Source organism: Dromiciops gliroides, chromosome 2 (assembly GCF_019393635.1).
Source record: "Dromiciops gliroides isolate mDroGli1 chromosome 2, mDroGli1.pri, whole genome shotgun sequence".
Taxonomy (NCBI): domain Eukaryota; kingdom Metazoa; phylum Chordata; class Mammalia; order Microbiotheria; family Microbiotheriidae; genus Dromiciops; species Dromiciops gliroides.
Window position 1 is genome coordinate 47487943 of NC_057862.1, and position 19562 is coordinate 47507504.

A 19562-nucleotide genomic window follows, 5' to 3' on the forward strand; every position below is an offset into this window, starting at 1 on the left:
TTGGAGTCAGAGGACCTGAGTCCAAATTTCAACTAAGCATAGTGCTTGGGCCATAATGAGTGCTTACTAAATGCTTTTTCCTTCGTTCAATCGTTCTGCCCTGCCACTTGCTCCTAGTGTGCAACCTTCAGCGAGTAGCACCCCCTTTCTGGGCCTCAGCTTCCTCCTGAGTGCAAAGAGGAAATTGGAGTCCATGGCCCCCGAAGGTCCCTCCCAACCCTAAATCTATGATCCCAGGAGCCTTTTAAAGCCAAGGGTCTCTTAACTACAGGGCACAGGGGAAGGTCCCCTCTAGAGAGAGAAGAGGGTGTGAAAAGGATGCCTTTCGGGCTTTGTGGGGCCAGTTGCTCTTGAGGATCCGCTTGGCTGCGACGGAATTGAACAAGAGATTTCCTCGCCTTCCCAGGTTTCCTCCCTTGTCCTCAGTCTTCACTAGGACTGCTTCCTTCTTTCTTCATCAAAGAGCAAGGCGGCCCCCCCAGCTTGGCTAGCGGAGCTGAGAGCAAGGGCCAGGCGCCTCGGGGGCGGGCCGCATAGCTGAAACCCGACGGGCAGTAGGGCCCAGCGGCGGAGCCCCGAAACGAAGCAGGCTGCTCTGAAACTTCCAAACTTTTCACAGCTTGTTGCTTATTCATTTCAGAGTGGGAAAGAGCCAGCCGGCTGGCCCCCAGACCCAAGCAGAGAGAGGAGGGAGGGAGGGCGGGAGAGAGGGAGCGAGGGAGGAGGGAGCCGGTCAGTCCCCCCCCCATCCCGCCCGGGAGCCATGTAAAGCCCCCTCCCGGTGGTGGTCCTGTCCTTGGGGCCAGACCTGCAGGGAGTGACTCCACCTCCAGCCCGCTCCGCTCTGTGCCCTGCCCTGCCTTGCTCCAGACGGAGCCCCCGGGCTCGGCCCAGGCTCGCTTCTGCTCGCCTCCAGCCGCCCGCCACTGCCTCTCCGCTCCTCGCCTAGCCTCGCCTAGCCTCGCCTCACCATGCTGCTGTCCGGGGAGGCCCTCCCGCTCGGGACTGGCCCGGGAATGGACAGCGCTAGAACCCTCTGGAGCAAAGAGCTGCCCACAACGCCTCGGGGAAGGGAGGACAGACACATCGGGAGGTGGGGGACTTGGGAGAAGCGGCCGTCCCTGCTGGTTTGTGGATCACGCTGCTGGTCCAGTCCCCGGGGAGGCAGGAGACGAGACGGCGCAGAGACCATGGCCCGCGTCTCCTGGGAACTCTGGGCGCTCCTGGGCTGCGGGGTCTTCCTCCTGACCCTCGGGCAGCAGCAGCCTCCGCAGCAGAGCTCCGATGCCAGCCCCTGGCGGCAGATGATTCAGTGGGAGAACAACGGACGGGTATATAGCCTCCTGAACTCGGGCTCCGAATACCTGCCCGCGGGCGCCGTGGTCAGTGACGGCAGCGCCCAGGTACTTCTGGCCGGGACAGAGCAGACGAACAGCCGGAGGAGCCCGGGACGCCCCATCCGCAGGCAGGCCCCCTCGCTGCCGGTGAGGGTTGGCTCGGACACCATCCGAGGGCAGGCCCGGCACCCGTTCGGCTTCGGCCAGGTGCCAGACAACTGGAGGGAAGTGGCTGTCGGGGACGGCACTGGGATGGCCAGAGCCCGCACCTCCGTCTCCCGGCAACGACAGGCGAGCTCCGCCTCCTCCTCCGTCTCATCAGTCTCAGGCTCAGCCTCAGCTTCAGCCTCCGCTTTCGCGCAGACCACCTACCGGCAGCCATCTTATCCCGCGCAGTTCCCCTACCCCCAGCCCCCTTTTGTCAGTCAGTACGAGACGTACGAGCAGGCTCCCAGGGCCTATGATGAGAGTTACGTGTATTACCGGAGCACCGGGGGCGGGCCTGGGACCGGGGCAGCTGCAGTGGCCTCGGCTGGGGTCATCTACCCCTTCCAGCCCCGGCTGAGATATGAGGAGTACGGAGAGGAACAGACGCCGTATCAGCCTCAGGGCTTCTATCCTGCCCAGGAGATGCCCCTCATGCCAATGCCCCAGCCCCAGCCCCAGCCTCAGCCCCAGCCCCAGCCTTCCGACGGGCTGGACAGGAGGTATTCCCACAGTCTGTACCATGAGGGGACCACGAACTTTGATCAAGCTTACCAGGACACTTACAACTCGGTCCCAGGTCAGGTGGTGCCAGGCCAAGTGGTGCCAGGCCAAGTGGCAGCTGCTCCTGAGACCCCGCAAGTGAACGGGGGCTCCTCCCCAGGATTGGGACCAGGCTATGTGACTGATCCCCGCCTGGGCTGGCAATCACCCTATGCCAACGTGCCCCCGAAAACTTACATTCCACCCCGAGTCGTGGAAGCCTCAGCCACCATTCCGGGTTCTGGAACCCTATGGGGGTGCCCCGAGGCCAGATCCTACCTGCCCATCAGAAGTTCGGAAGCTCCCCCGTTAGCCGGGGACAGACAGGGCAGCCAGCAAGGCCGGGTCAGCGTGGGCAGTGTGTATAGGCCCAACCAGAATGGACGAGGTGAGTACTGGGCACCTCCGGAAGGGACCACAGTCTAAAAGGAGCGGACTGGGAGATCAATTTAACGGTGTTGTGTGTGATACTGACAAGAACACCGGTCCGGAAGGCAGAAAAGTGGGGCGAATCATGACTGTGATCATTTAGTAGACAGAGATACTGGGCAAGTCCATAATACATCTTAGCTTCCTCGTCTGTAAAATGGGGATATCCCTTGGCATCAAACTGGATAGTCCTTATAAAGTGCTATCTCGGTGTGTTATTATTTGCCAACCCTAACCAATTGACAAGAGTTTATTAAGCACTTACTGGGTGCCAAACATTGTTAGGAGCTGGGGAGACAGACAGACCTAAAACAATTACTGCCTTCAAGGACCTTACATTCCACCTGGGGTAAGGATAGGTAGATAATTCTCATTCTCTCTCTCTCTCTCTCTCTCTCTCTCTCTCTCTCTCTCTCTCTCTCTCTCTCTCTCTCTCTCAGTATGTCTCTTTCTGTCTCTCTGTCTCTCCATATATACACATATATACATACATATGCAAGTATTCTGTAAATATGTGTATGTGGGGGGCGGCTAGGTGGCGCAGTGGATAAAGCACCGGCCCTGGATTCAGGAGTACCTGAGTTCAAATCCGACCTCAGACACTTACTAGCTGTGTGACCCTGGGCAAGTCACTTAACCCCCATTGCCCCGCAAAACAAACAAACAAACAAAAAACACACAAAAAATATGTGTATGTGTATATATGTATATGTGCACATATGTGTGTGTTTACAGATATACACGTACACTTACGTATACCTATATACACATATACATATATGCATACATATATGTGTGTATATGTATGTATACACACACACACACACACATATATATGTATATATATATATATATTTGAAGAAGGGAGAAGCTAGGGGGATAGGAAGAAGTTTAATATAATCACTAATCTCATTCTATTCTGCTTGATTCTTCTAGCAACCCCATCCCCCTTGGTACATCTCTCCCCTCCCAAATCCCCTCCCTTCTGATCATATTTAATCCATGGTGTCCCCTTGTCTCTTCTCTCCCTGAACTCCTCTGTCCTCTAATCCAAGCCCATGCAAGGGAAGAGGGGAGGCAGTGGAAACAACATTAATTCTGGAATCAGAGGACCTGGATTCAAATTCTGTCTCTGAAGCTTACTTACTTCTGTGACCTGAGACTTGTCATTTAATGTCCTTGACCTTTATCTGCAAAATGAGGGGGTTGGACCAGATGGCTTCTGGGGTCTCTTCTATCTCTAAAGCTATGAAACCCCTACCACCAGAATAAAGCTTGGTACTACAGGCAAGGAAGGATGCAAGGTCATCTTGACCCCCACCCATATAGGGAGATGGGAGAACCTTTTCAAAAAATGTGGCCTCTCCTTTCAGGAAATGTGCGTTCTTGCATTCATTCAGCAAGCACTTATTAGGCTCTCACGACATGTCTCTGAACCTCAGTTTCATCTGTAAGAAGATGGACTGATACGTCCCTTTTAGTGCTAATGACTCTTTGTACCACGTGTTACACCAGACACTGGGGGTACAAATATAAAAGAAGATATCACTTGCTCTCGGGGAGCTTACATTCTATGTTGGAGGCTGGAGACGAGGTTTAACACATACACAGATAAGAAAACACACAATATAAACAAAATTGTTTTGGGAGTGGCAGGTGCTGACAAAAGGGAGGCCAGAAAGAGTCTCATGTAGTGAGTAGTTCCTGAGTAGAGCCTTGAAAAGATCTGGGGTTTCTAAGAGGAGAAGGTTCTGTTTGCACCCATAGGGAGCTGGGGCACAAGATGAGCACACTAGTTGGTTCATAACATAAGTGCCTGAGAATTTAAAATCTATCAGTCTCGCACTGACCATCTTTTGCTTCACTCCCTTCAAGGGCTGCAGTTTTGCTCCTAGGGGTGTGGGAGCAGCCCATGCCTATTCAGCCAGAACCCTCTCATAGCCCCGTGTCTTTCAAGGTAATTGGTCAGTGCCTTTAACCAATGTGTACAAACCTCTTCTCTACCCACTTATCCAATCCAACTGGATATGGTTGCCATGGAAACAACTAGGCTGATGGGTCTCCTAGGTAACAGCAGACCTTGATAAGTTTCAAGGTCTCCCTTGGAAGGCAGATCCCTGAGGGATTTGTCCCATAATTCCCCATTTCTATGTAATTTTAACCCACCCAACCCATTTACCCTAATTCCTGTCGTAGTCTAATGGAGTGCTCTTCCATGATCCCCCTTCATGGGGCTCAAGCCTCTTCATGGCTCATTATGTAGTCTAGAGCTTCTGTCATCCTCACTGGTCACCTGCTCCCTGCTGCCAGTTGTACCTCAGTTTACCAGCACAAGGCAGCCTGCATCCCTTGAAAGCTGGCTACAATTCTTCGATCTGTAATCATTTCAGATGCATGGAGGGAGCTTAGCAGAAGAACCATGTGGTGACTCCTTCATTAAAGTGAAGAATAAGAATGGCTTTGTAAAGTACATATTCTTCATCCCTCTCCCCACGGATTCTTTTGATTGGTCAATTGGAGTCTTCTATATTTGATTTTCTTCCGATTTTAATAGAAGTTTCTATTGTTATTTTTTGTTTTTCATCACATATATTTCCCACTATAGGCCTCTCTCCTTCCAGAGAGTCAACCTTTATAACAAGCCTCCTCTCTACCTTCCAGGGAGCCATCCTTATAAACAAAGAATAAAAAAGAATGGGAAAAATTCAGTCTAACATTATATGAAGTGTCCCATACCACAGTGTCCCACTTTTGCAAAAAAAAGGTATCAGGAAAGAGATGCTTCCTCATATATCTTATTTGGGGCCAAGTTTGAGCATGATGGTTTCACAGCGTTCAGTTTCAATCACTTTGTTCTGAAGGAACTTGTGTTCTTACAATTATTGTACATGTCCTTTTCCTGGTTCTGCTTAGTTCATTTTGTATCAGTTCATATTAGTTTTCCATATTCATCCTTTCTTACCATGCAATAATATATCATATTTATGTTCAACAACCTGTTTAATCATGCTCTGATTGAGAGATTTACTTTGTTTCCAGATTTTCTTTCTTGTTTTGTTGGGTTTTGCTACTACAAAAGGTGCTATTATAAGTATTTTGGTGGACTTGGGGCCATTCTTTTTGTTAATGACCTCCTTGGTATACATGCCTAGCAGTGAGTTCTCTTTGGACATTTTATTTTATTTATTTATTTTTATAATCTTAATGGAGCTATCTTGGGGGGAGGCGGGGCAATGAAGGTTAAGTGACTTGCCCAAGGTCACACAGCTAGTGTTAGGTGTCTGAGGTTGGATTTGAACTCAGGTCCTCTTGAATTCAGGGCCAGTACTTTATTCACTTCGACACTTAGCTGCCCCCTCTTAGGACATTTTAGCCATATTTTTTTTTTTCACAATTCCAAACTGCTTTCCAGAATGGTTGGATGAATTTGTAATTCTACACCATTAGGCATTAATTAGTATGCCTATCTTCGTTTTTCTTAAAGCAAGTCTTCCCTATGTATCAGATTTTTCTAAAGTAAGGCTAACCTATAATCAATAACTAATCACAGCTGGCATTTATATATAATGCTTTAAAGTTTGCAGAATGCTTCACATTTTATCTCATTTGATCCTTCAACAACCCTATGAGGCAGTTGCTATTGTTATTATCCCCATTTTCCAGAGAAGGAAATAGAGGTTAAGCAAGATTAAGTGACTTTTCCAGGGTCACACAATGACTAAATACCTGAGACAGGATTTGAACTCAGGTTATTCTGACCCCAGGACCAGATCTCTATCCTCTATGCCACCTAAACTATATAGGTGTTCAATTTGTAATTTCTACCTCTTAAAAGCTGTGGGTAGGGGGCAGCTAGGTGGCCCAGGGAATAAAGCACTGGCCCTGGATTCAGGAGGACTCTGAGTTCAAATCCAGCCTCAGACACTTGACACTTACTAGCTGTGTGACCCTGGGCAAGTCACTTAACCCTCTTTGCTCACAAAAAAAAAAAGAAAGAAAGAAAGGAAAAAAAGCTGTGGGTACTTGAGTATATATCTCTTAGTTTTAGTTCCTTTATTTGTAAAGTGTGGGTTTTAATCACATTATCTACCTTGTAAGGTTGTCGAATCAAGCCAGAGGACCCATGTAAAGAGGACCCAGATAAATGCAAACTAAAATATGAAAAACCTAAGCAACCCAAGGTTGTCTTGCATGAGCTTTAGGTGTGAGGAGCAGACAGAATGGAGTCCAATTTCACAGACTCCCAGAATGTCCCTAGCTTCCCTTCCTTCCTCTCCCCATGGGCTTCCTTTCTATCTATGTTTATAGTTTTGTCCTCAGGCAGACAGAGGATGCCCCTGGGTCATAGGAACCCCACGAAGCCAGACAGTTTGTTTAGTGGAACTGAGCAGGGAGATATGAGAGGGAGAAACCCATGCTATTCTCCCTCTGCTACCTGCTCCTTCCTCACCCTAACCCCCTCCCAGAAATGCTGTGATGATGGAAAATTCCTGCCTTAGTAAGGGCATATCAGGTCTTGAGCTTATACCAAAGAGCAGACACCACCTCACTTCCCCCCCCCAACACACACACACACACACACACAGATAGAGTCTGAGTTTTATGCAGGCAGTTCTGGATAGAAATGTAGATTTTAAGAACCTCTTTTCTTTCTACCCCATTATCCAAAGTTCAGAGGTAAGCTGAGCAGTACACATACATGTGTGGATGTATATACATATATATATATATATGTATATATATATATATGTATGTATGTATGTATGACCAGCTCACAATAGTATTATTTATGAACATTGCCCCATACTTTACTTGACACAGACTCATCCGCGGGCGCATACACTCATTTTTCACTCTCCTCTCCATTCCATTTCTTTTTATCTTTATGTGGCTGTGAGTCATTCCTCACTCTCTCTAAATTCTTACCCATCTCCTTCCTCCATTTCTAGACTACTTGGCATCTAGGAAGTAGATTCAGTGTAAATAGTAAGTTTGATTACAGAAAATTTTGACCGATGAGAATCAGCCACTTAAACTCATGGAGCAAGAGGGATGTGAACAGCAACCAATTATAGACCTTTCACCCTGCATAATCTTTGCTGAGGCTTTGTCAACATTAACCCAAAGATGCTATTGTCATTCTTCTTGCATAGATGAAGAAACTGAGACCTAGAGAGGGAAGGTGATTGGACTATTGCCACATATAAGGAAAAGGGAGAAAGAAGGAAGAAAGGACCAATAAGTATTTATTAACACTTACCATGTGCCAAGCATTATGCTAAGAGCTTTACAAATACTATCTCATTTTATCCTTACAACAACTCTGTGAGGAAGGTACTTTTATTATCCTCATCTTACAGATGAAGAAACTGAGAGAGGCAAAAATTAGGTGACTTGCTCAGGGTTACACAACTAGTAAGTGCCTGAGGCTTCATTTGAACTTTAGTCATTCTGACTCCAGAACCAGGTCTCTATCCACTATGCTACCTAGCCTATAGCCCTAACTCATAAAATCCCATTTGGCCATCCATCAAATCTGTCACTTAGAGAGTAGTCTTCCTAACATGCAGCTCTGATTTTGTTACTCCCAAGTTTACAATTCTTCCATGATGGTGGGAAAATCATCTGTAGGAACATTATTATGCTGGGTCTCCACCCCCTTGGAGTGAGGGAGAGGTCAGTAATCCAGGCAAGCAGACGATAAGAATCTCATGGGAATATGTCGGCAGAGTACCAAGGCTCGACCAAATGACTGTGTCCATTCACTCCTGATTAGCTGGGGTATGACACATAATTAAACATACCAATCTTCTGTGGACCAGAAACAGGATAAAGGCAGGGCCAGTCAAGAATTTTGGAGACAGAGGGAAATGATTTTCCCTTCTCCAACATGGTGCTACACATTTTAGAAGGAAACAGTAGATTAGATAAGCAACATTAAAGCTAGACCATAGGTCTGCTGGTCAGAGTACTTTTATATACCCTAGATGCTTTGAACATTTTATATATTATATGTATTAACTCTTCCCTCATAAATAAATCCCAATAAAGCCTTCTTGTTCCCTAGAACTTGTCAGTGGATAAAAGGCAACAAGTTTTGGGGTGAAAGACATTACCAAAATACAGAGCCAACAGAGCCTTTCCCTTTTTCTCTTTCTCCTCCTCTTCCTCCACCTCTTCCTGTCCAAGAATCAAGGGATCAGTGACAGCTGACACGATGTGATGAATGAGGTACCATAATTTGAGGATAGGATTTCTCCTTTTAGATTCAGTCAAAAGGAAATATACTCTTTAAAAAAAAATTAGGCGAGGCAATTGGGGTTAAGTGACTTGCCCAGGATCACACAGCTAGTAAGTGTCAAGTGTCTGAGGTCGGATTTGAACTCAGGTCCTCCTGACTCCAGGGCCAGTGCTCTATCCACTGCACCACCTAGTTGCCCCCAAAATATACTCTTACATATACCCACACACCCTTCCCCAGAGTGAAGAGTTATAGCAGTTTCAGCCCATGTCTTCCTAGGCTTCTTGCTGCCTACTAGATAAAGTCTAAATTTCTTCCCTATCTCACCACTTTGTATTCATACCATTTTGGGTCCTAATATCATTGTAATGTGTTAGAGATCTTGCTCTTTGGGGAAGGATTGTGTGTGTCTTTGCTTTCTCTTGTATCTTCCACAGTCTCTTAGATATAGTAGGTACCCAGTAAATACCTGAATATGTGACTGGATAAATATATGAGTGAAATGAATGAATGAAAAAGCAGTGCTAAAGAAAAGCACCATACATCGGGTTCTCTAGACTAGCACATCTGGTATATTGACCTCACCTCTCCATTAGGAGCATGATGAGTTGGGGTATACTTTATTGTCTCTCTTTGGGGGAGGCGTCATTACCAATGTCCCCCACACCCAGAAAGGAGGAGCCCTTGGCTGGCCATCTTGATAATAGAGAGGATTTGTAGAGCCATCTCTATGGGTTCTCAGCCCATCCTCAGCATTTCATAGAACCACAGCTCCTTAGAGCTAGAAGGACCCTTAGCGATTAGTCCAATTTGATGGCAGGGGAAACTGAGACCTTAAGTGATTTGGCCGAGTTGATGGAAAGATAAGAAGAACTCAGCTCTTCCCTGGATCCACCATTATTTTCCTAGTGGTTTAATCTCTCTGTACCTCAGTTTCCTCATCTTAAAAATAATAGGAGGGGGCAGCTAGGTGGCACAGTGGATAAAGCACTGGCCTTGGATTCAGGAGTACCTGAGTTCAAATCCAGCCTCAGACACTTGACACTTAACTAGCTGTGTGGCCCTGGGCAAGTCACTTAACCCCCATTGCCCTGCAAAAATTAAAAACAAAAAACAAAAAATAATAGGACACAAACCAGTATAAAGAAAGATCTCTGGAACTTTGTCTTCCATTCCCACTCTTCCCCATTACAGCCCATTGCTTTTCTTTTGAGGAGGGACAGGGATAGATATCCTTCTCAACACCCACATCCATTTCACAGAAGAGGGAATCTCAGTGGCAGAAAGGGAAGACAGTTTACCCAAGGTCATACAAACATTGATAACAAAGACAGAGTCAGATTTCACCCACCTCTCTTGAACTGCAGGATTAAGGTATTTTATTTAAAAGACAAAAGAAACAAATTTAAAAAAATAACCTTATGCCTCCTTGCCTATTTTGCCTTGGAATATTAGAATTTTAAAAACCACATCCCTCCCACCACTTCCCCCTGTCCTGGAAACTGCACCTGGGAGTTCTCAAGCCCCAAACCTCAACATAGGTGGGCAGGGCTAATCCCCACCATAATGCACATCCCCTCCCCCTTGCACTCTCTCCACCCCACACTCAGATGCCCCTTCACCAGACTCCACAGCTTTGTTCTGGAGGGACCAAGCCATAGGGCTGGGTGTCCATTCCTGAGCCCGCCCGCTGGTGGGGCCACTTCCCTATGCCTCCTACCTCCACATGTCTCTGATTAGATTTATTTTCCCTTTATGTGCTTGAGTCACCTAGCAACTGCTCAGCCCAGCATTTTTGTCTTCAGTTTCCCAGAGGGATTGCTCAGCTCAGCGTGGGCGGTGTGGGGCTTAAGCTGTTTCTCCAGAACTGTTCTCTGCATACCAAAGGTTCACATTGAAATGAGGGGACTGAGAGGGGGACAAATGCTGGAATGTGGACTCTCCACATCATCCAAGAGTGGAGCTGCCTAGCATCCCAGACCTAGAGCCGGAGAGGACCTTGGGGACCATCCAGTCTCACCCCTCATTTTAAAGATGAGGGAACTGAGGCCCCTAGAGGTTTCAAGTTGCCCAAAGTCACCCAGATAATAAGCATCAGAGGTAGAATTTGAACCCACAACCTCTTATTCCAGAAACAAGTGACTTTGATCTATGTCTCCCTCTCTCTCAAGAAGGATCCAAGTAGCACCTCATTTCAAAGCAGCTTCCAGAATCAATGAGATCCAGATTTCAGAGACTTTTCTAACCTCTCCCCCATACTTTCTCAGCACCCCCTCCTGGTGGCATCTTTCCTCTGAGATTACTCCCCATTTGCCCTGTATATGTCTTATGTACATAGCTGTTTGTATCATATCTCCCCAATTAGAGTGGGGTCTCCACTTAAGGGTGGAAACCCGGTTCTTGCCTTTTTCTGAATCTTCAGCACTTCACACAGTGTCTCATATGTACTATGGGCATAATAAAATGCTTGTTGACCCACTGAATGTTAACTCAAAGTTAACTCTTAGAGCCTCAGTTTGCCCTTCTGTAAAATTGAGGTAATATTTTTTCTCTCTACGTCACAAGGGAAACGATTTGTAAAAACTTTAAAGTGAATCTCAGTTGTCATCATTAATTAGTCTGTTTCAGCAAGATGATATGAACAAGAATTAAGAGGCCCTGTGGATTAATGGGAAGAACTTGGCTGGGAAGGTTAGAACCCTGGGGTCTAGTGCCCCAGTTCAGCCACTAGGTAGCAGGACTTCAAATTCATTTAATCTTTGAATTCATTTAAACTTTGAGCCCTCAGTTGTTCCATGCAGAACACCAAGATAACAGTCACTTCTCTACCAACCTCACTGAGCCATTGGCTCAAGAGAGACAATGAATAAGAAAGCACTTTGAAAAGTTAAAAGTGCCATATAACTGTAAAGGATTATTATCATTCATTATCTACTTCTAAGTGTTATTATCCTTATTAATTGTTCATCCAGTGTAAGGGGAAAGTGCTTGATCAACCAACAATGCCAATTCTGCCCTTGAAGGCTCTCCACAATCTGCCTGTCCAGTCTTATCTCATAGGAACCCTTCCCATAGCCCGACTTCAAATTCAACTTTACCAAGCATGTATTAAGCACCTACTGTCTTTAAGGCACCTTGCTGGACATTGAGAAGACAAAGTAAGCAATATTTATCCTAGAGGAGTTTTAATACATTTGGTGAAAGATAAGTACCTTGAGTTCATTTGAGAAGGTAGAGAGCAATCAGGGGGCTCAGGGAAGGGTTTTCAGGGGAGGTAACCCTAGAGCATCACTCCTGGACAGATTGGACACTTCCTATTCCTTGTTCTGGTACTGATCTCACCTTTGTCCTCCTAGACCCCATTCCTACTGTAGCCTCCTTCCCTCAGCTCTGGCTTTTGAAGTCAGCATCTTCCTTAAGTTAATGCCTTCTCTGCTGTCACCTCCTTCAAGAAGTCTCCTGATTCTCCCTGAAGAAAGGCTCTCCTTCCTTTGATTTATTGGAGTACTTCAAATGGTCTTCTCCTTTCCAATGAGCTCACCTTTACTTAGATCATAGTTATTGTGCATCTATCCTTTCTGCCTCCTCCTCTTCCTAGTTTGTAATATTCTTGAGGGTAAGGTTGTACCTGTCTTTGTATCTTCCCGTGACAATCATAGAGAATTGGATGATGCAAATACAAGTAATTTTGGTCAGTGTTGAAAACCTTCCTTACACTAACACTTTCGACTGTATATGTCTTTCTTAATAGAGAAGTGACTTGCTCAGAGTCACACAGCAAATAAATGTCTAAGACCAGGTTTCTCCAAACCAGGGTCATTCTGGGCAATTCCTTTACTCATTTCCTACCAAACTCCCCATAAAAATGTGTCCAGAACTGCCTCTTGTATGCTCGAACCACCTATGCCACCCCTCCCCCTCCCTATTAGCAACGGACCTCACTTTCTACTTTATGGAGAAAATTGAAGCCATCTGTTAGCAAGCTCAGTTTTCTCCTCACTTCTGTAGCTGGAAGCTCTTCAGCTCTTGTCCCACTCTCTTTTCATTGGCTGCAGTCTCAGAGTACACTTGTATATATGTGCACACACATATATGTACACAGTTGGGGCATGGGAAGGGGTGATCATTCTCCTTGCCAAAGCCAAACCCTCCACCTCAGCCCTTGATTCCAACCCCATATATTTCCTCCAGGAGCACTTCCCTTTGATTATTCCCCTTCCTCTTTATGTTGTAATCTCTATTTTTTATAATAATTTTTATTTAAAGTTTTGAGTTCCAAATTTTATTCCTCCTTCCCTCCTTTCCCTCCCCCTCCCTGAGGCAGTAAGCAATCATATATAGGTTATACATGTGCAATTATGTAAAACATAACCATATTAGAAATTTTGCATGGGAAAACTTGAATAAAAGAAAAAATGAAAGAAAGTGAAAAATAGCATGCTTCAGTCTGTGTTCAATCAACATCAGTTCTTTCTTTGAAGGTGGATAGTATGCTTCATCATTAATCCTTTGGGATTGTCTTGGATCAATTATATTGCTGAGAATAGTTAAGTCATTTACCAATTCTTCATCTAACAATATTGCTGTCTCTGTGCACAGCATTCTCCTGGTTTTGCTCACTTCATTATATATCAGTTCATGTAAGTCTTTCCAGGCCTTTCTAAAATCATCCTGCTTGTCATTTCTTATAGCACAATATTACATTATAATCATATACCACAGCTTGTTTAGCCATTCCCCAATTGATGGGCATTCCTTTGATTTCCAATTCTTTGCTACTACAAAAAGATCTGCTTTAAATATTTTTGTACAAATAGGTCTTTTTCTCTTTTTGGGGATGTCTTTGGGAGGTAAACATAGCAGTGGTATTGCTGGATCAAAGGGCATGCTTTTGTAAAAGCTTTTTAATTTTATATAATCAAAATTATTTATTTTATATTTTGTAATGCTCTCTATATCTTCTTTGGCAGATAAACAATTCTGTGTTCTTGTAATTTGCTTATGGTATCAACCTTTATTTGTAAATCATGTACCTATTTTGACCTTATTTTATTATATGGCGTGAGATGTTGGTCTGTACCTAGTTTCTGCCATACCATTTTCTAGGTTTTTTTTTTTTAGCAGTTTTTGTCAAAAGATGAGTTTTTGCTCCAAAAGCTGATCTTTGGGTTTTTCATATGTTAGATTACTTTAGTCATTTACTATAGTGTAATTCACACCTATTCTATTCCACTGATCCAACACTCTATTTCTTGGTCAATCCCAAATTGTTTTGATAATTACCGCTTGATAATAAAGTTTGAGATCTGGTACCACCTTCTTTCACATTTCCTTTCATTGATTCCCTTGATGTCCTTGAGCTTTTGTTCTTCCAGAAGAATTTTATTATTTTTTTTCTAGCTCTTTAAAATATTTTTTTATAGTTTGATTGGTATGGCACTAAATAACAAAATTAACTTAGGTAGGATTGTCATTTTTGTTATGTTGGCTCAGCCTACCCATGAACAAGTACTATTTTTTTCCAATTGTTTACATCTGATTTGATTTGTGTGAAAAGTGATTTAGATCTCACCATTCTCAAAAACCTTCATTTGGCCCTGCCTCCTCTCAGAAGGATCAGAGGTCAAAACCTACTTCAGACACTAAGTTAGCTGTGCAACCCTGGGCAAGCCATTAACCTCAGTTTCCTCATCAGTAAAATGAGGATAATAATAGCACCCTACCCCATGGGATTGTTGTGAGGATCAAATGAAGTAATGTATGCTAAGAGCTTTACAAAACTTAAAGCACCATATACATTCTAACTATTATTATTGTTTCTAAGGATTAGTGAGTAATCATACTATGTAATTGTTGTTGCTGTTGTTGGGTTTTTTGTTTTTGTTTTTGTTTCTTTTGGTGAGGCAATTGGGGTTAAGTGACTTGCCCTGGGTCATACAGCCAGTAAGTGTTAAGTGTCTGAGGCTGGATTTGAACTCAGGTCCTCCTGACTCCAGGTCCAGTGCTCTATCCAATGTGCCATCTAGCTGCCCCTATTCCTTAGTATCTTAATGTGTAAAATGAGAGCATCAGATATGATACTTCTGGGGTTCCTTCCAACTCTAACTCAATGATCTTTACTACATCCAGGTTCCTTCCCAGAAGGATGTGCTTCCTGATGTTTCTTATGTCAAAGCTGAAAGCAGTGAGAATCCTTTGCTGTCTGGGACAGCTTCAAACATCCAATTCCCCTCCTCCCCCAGGCTTCGAGAGCCAGACTCTTTGAAGCTCCAGCCTTCCTCAATCTGCTTTTGAATTTGCCTCTTCAGCCTGACCACTAGCTGGCTCAGCATTTCCTCCCCCAGTCCCACAAAGTGTGTGCCAGAGACCAAAGAGGCCTGGAACATCATCCAGGAGGAGGCTGCTTACTGGCGATCATTTGGAGTTGGGCTAAGTCACTCCAGGTTCCAAGTTTCCTCCAGCTAATGAACATCTGGGGCAGTTGGTCCCCCTCCCCCAGCCCTTCTCTCTATTCCTCCTCCTCTTGGTGATCACTCACCATATGGCCCTTGGTGACATGGGCTCTGGTCCCTGGCTGTCTTTTTTTCCCTAGTACTCTCCCTTCTGACCAAATCTCAGTGTCCCCAATACTTGGTGGACATTCTGCATAGCTCCACCTGAGCCAAGAATGAGTCAGAAAATCCTTTGGGAATGGCAGGCAAGGAGAAGAGGGAAAGAAGGAGGGACAGACATCTAGATTCCAAAGCCTCATCCTGACAGGGTGGACGCCAGCTACCCACACCTGCTTCCAGTTAGAGAGCCTGCCAGGGCTGAATGTGCCCTCGGCTGTCTGGAAAGGCCTTTGGAGGGGAAAGGACAAAGGGAGGCAGGAAGGAAGCAAGAAACCCGACCACTTCTCATCCCAGCAGAGGACAGGGAAGCTGGCCAAGACCGCTGGCTAAAGTTCTTCCCTTCTCCCCATTGGACCCTGCCTCCACCCTTATCCCTTCCAGTCTTTCCTTCCTTTCTTGGCCTGTCTCCACCAGCAGACCATGAAGGAGGTCAGCCAATCAGCAAGCATTTATTAAGGGCCTACTATGTGCCAGGCACTCTGTTAGCCCCTAGGGACATACACACTCAAAAATGAAATAGTCCCTTCCATAAGGGAGCTAACTCTACAGGAAGATACAAAATCTTCACAAAATCAACCATCAATAAGTATTTATTAAATTGTTGGCAAATCATTCAGTAGTATCCAATCCTTCATGACTCCATGTAACATACTGTCCATGGGGTTTTCCCGGCAAAGATACTGGAGTGGTTTGCCATTTCCTTCTCCAGTGGATTAAGGCAAACAGAAGTGAGGTGATTTGCTCAGGGTCACAAAGCTACTAAGAGTCTGAGACTGGATTTGAACTCAGGTCTTCCTGATTCCAGGCTCAGCAATCTGAGCCACCTAGCTACCTATTTGTCAGGCATTGTGTTAAGCACTGGGGAGACAAAGACAGAAATTAAATTATCGCTACCCTTAGATGGCTTATATTCTATCAGAGGAAACAAGAGGCACACAAATGAGTAAATTGTAAATTAAAGATTAGCTAACTTTTCTGTGGTGGGGGAGATAAGGGGAGACACTGGAAGTGGGTACATCATGGAGGGCCTCATGTAAGAGGCAGCACTTCAGCTAATTTTTTTTAAGAAACCTAGGAATTCTAAGGCAGGAGGGGGGAGGAAAAAATATATCCCAGGGAGAGGGGACAGCCTTTGCCAAGGTACAAAGATGGGGGTGGAATGCCATGTTTGAGGAATAGCAGAAAAGCCACTTTTGCAAGATGGTAGAGTGTGTAAAAGGATATCTAGGTAGTACAATGCATAGAGCACTGGGCTTAGAATTAGGAAGACTCTTCCTGAGTTCAAATCTGCCCTCAGATATTTACTAGCTAGGTGACCCTGGGCAAATCACTTAATCCTGTTTGCCTCAGTTTCCTCATCTGTAAAATGAGCTGGAGAAGGAAATGACAAACCCCTCCAGTATCTCTGCCAAGAAAACACCAAATGGGGTCATGAAGAGTTGGACATAACTGAAAAATGACTGAACAACAACAATAACAGAGCTCATTGAAAAGGGAGTGAAAGAGATCCTTTTCACCCAGATCCATGTTCATATAAATAGATAGGAAACATCCTCACTTAGGACTGATTTTTTTCTTTTCCTGATTGGGGCTGCAAAGATGGAAATTTGTGAACCATCAGGCAGGTCTTTGTCACTAAAGTTACACGAGATGATCTGGGCACAAATACAGTTTATTTTTAGAATCATGGAAAGAAATGAATACAGCATATCTATGTACAATAGGTAGGTTCTTTGGGATCAATTCCACCATTCTCTCTGTCCCTTTGGAAGAAGAAGAAGAAGAGGAAGAAGGAGGAAGATGAGGAGGAGGAGAAGGAGGAGAAGGAGAAGGAGGAAAAGAAGAAGAAGGAGAAGAAGAAGAATAAAAAGGAAAAGAAGAAGCAGAAGAAGAAGCAGCAGCAGAAGCAGCAGCAGCAGCAGCAGCAGCAGCAGCAGCAGAAGAAGAAGAAGAAGAAGAAGAAGAAGAAGAAGAAGAAGAAGAAGAAGAAGAAGAAGAAGAAAATGAAGCTTGAGCTATTATTTGGGATAATGTAGACACACCCTCAAGTCAATCTGTTAAGTATTAGGTTTTGCCATGGGAGATATAAAGATGAATAACTCTGCTCTCTAGGAACTCATAGCCTAATAGGGGAGGCCAGACTCACACATAGGGAAAGATATTAACTGACAGGATTTTCATCACATTTAAAGGTTTGTAAAACCACCTCCTTGCTTTTGCTCAAACAGTCCATTCTCCTTCTAACTTGCTATACCCTTCCCATATCTTTCCATTTATTGGAATCTGGTTTGCCCTTCATGTATGTACCACCGTGAATCCTGCCTTCTCCAGGAAGCTTTCCCCAGTTGTCCCAAGAAGAAGTAAGCTTTTCTTTTGTCCTGAACTTCCTAGCATTTAGCCTACACCGGTCCTGTGCTAGACAATGTGCTAAATAAATGCTTGCTGATTCAGTCTGGTGACTTGAGATTGATTTTCATAGACATGGTTCCAGATAGCTCTTATCTCTGAGGCACCATCCACCAGTGACCAATAGCCCTCATATAATAATAATTGCCAGGGTGGGCAGCTAGGTGGCACAGTGGATAGAGCACCGGCCCTGGATTCAGGAGGACCTGAGTTCAAATCCGGCCTCAGACACTTAACACTTATTAGCTGTGTAACCCTGGGCAAGTCACTTAACCCCAATTTCCTCACTAAAAAAAAATGCCAGCATTTATATAATGTTTTTTAAGGTTTACAATGCACTTTTACATATGTGATCTCATGTGATCCTCATAACAACCCTGGGTGATAGGCGCTATTATCATCCCCATTTCACAGATAAAGAAACTGAGGTTAAGAGAGGTTAAATGTTTTGTCTGGGGTCACACAGTCAGCAAGTATCTGAGGCTAGATTTCTTTCTAACTCCAAGTCCCATACCTTTTCTACTGTTCCCCCCAAATGTTGCCATCACTCATCTTAGGGATAACAGGCCTGGCCAGTGATGACAAAAGGGGAAGGAATGGTGGAACCTATGTCCAAAAGACAGAGCAAAGCTGTGATTGGAACTTCATTCACTTTGACCTCCAACCAGTTGAGATCCCCAGCCCGGCAGCTGATATTAAGCAGGCCTCACAGTACCTTTCATTAAAGTAAGGTCGCCACTTTCTTCTCTGTGTACCTACTGATCATGTACTGACCACAGTCCTCCTACACATTTACTGGCCACCATCTTCCCAGTACCCTGGCTTGAAACCTTGGAGTTGTCTTTGATCATTCCTTCTCCACCACCCCTCACATCCAACTGGCTTCCAAGCCCAGTCAGATCTACCTTAGTGACATCTCTTGTATCTGCTACCTCCTTTAAACAGCCCCCCCAAACACCCTCATCCAGGGCCTCTCCATCTTTAGTCTGGCCTGTTACAGGGGCCTTTAGTTTGTTGTTGTCATTGTTGTTTTAAGATTAGGTCTCTCTATGTCACCCAGACTAGAAGTGCAGGAACTTATAGTCCTGGCCCCAATCTGAGAAGCCCAAGAACTTTGACTTTCTTTGTTTTCAAGCATGGGTCTCATCCCTCCTTTTTTTTTTTTTTTTGGCGGGGCAGTGGGGGTTAAGTGACTTGCCCAGGGTCACACAGCTAATAAGTGTCATGTGTCTGAGGCTAGATTTGAACTCAGGTCCTCCTGAATCAAGGGCCGGTGCTTTATCCACTATGCCAACTAGCTGCCCCATTGTTGTCTTCAAGTACCTGAAGAGCTAACGTATGCCAGAGGGATTAGGATTTTTTTCTACTTGGTCTCCAAGGGCAGAACCAGAAATAAATGCAAAAAGAGCCTCTATTATGGGGAAGGGCCAGAATGTGCAGCCCTCATTCTCCAGACTTAGCTGCCATGTCCAACTCTGCTCCTGACAGCCCCTCTTCCCATTGGTGAGCTCATCCTAGATCTTCCATTTTGGGAAAAGGTCCCCAGACCAGTCATCCCTGGTTCTCTGGACTTGGCTACCATCCTCTTACCCTCTTCTTCCACACCCCATTATTTCTCTCACCTCATCGCTTTCTAGCTCCCCTTTTATGGGCAGTAGTCTTCTCCAATTAGAATGTAAGCTTTTCGAGGGCGGGGGCTGTCTTTCTTTTCGCTTGAATTTGTATCCCCAGCATTTAGCAGAATGACTGTCACATAGTAAGTGCTCAATCAAAAAAAAAATGCTGACTAAA

The 19562-nt window shown here is 45.0% G+C and overlaps 1 protein-coding gene across 1 annotated transcript in view; it reads left to right on the plus strand.

Annotated features, from left to right (window-relative positions):
• Positions 1-784: 784 nt before the first annotated feature.
• LOXL1 (lysyl oxidase like 1) overlaps positions 785-19562 on the plus strand; it is a 48328-nt gene continuing 29550 nt past the window's right edge. The window contains 3 exon segments of the mRNA XM_043985789.1: positions 785-2303; positions 2305-2334; positions 2337-2472. Coding sequence (XP_043841724.1) covers positions 972-2303; positions 2305-2334; positions 2337-2472 — 1498 coding nt within the window. The 5' untranslated portion in view covers positions 785-971.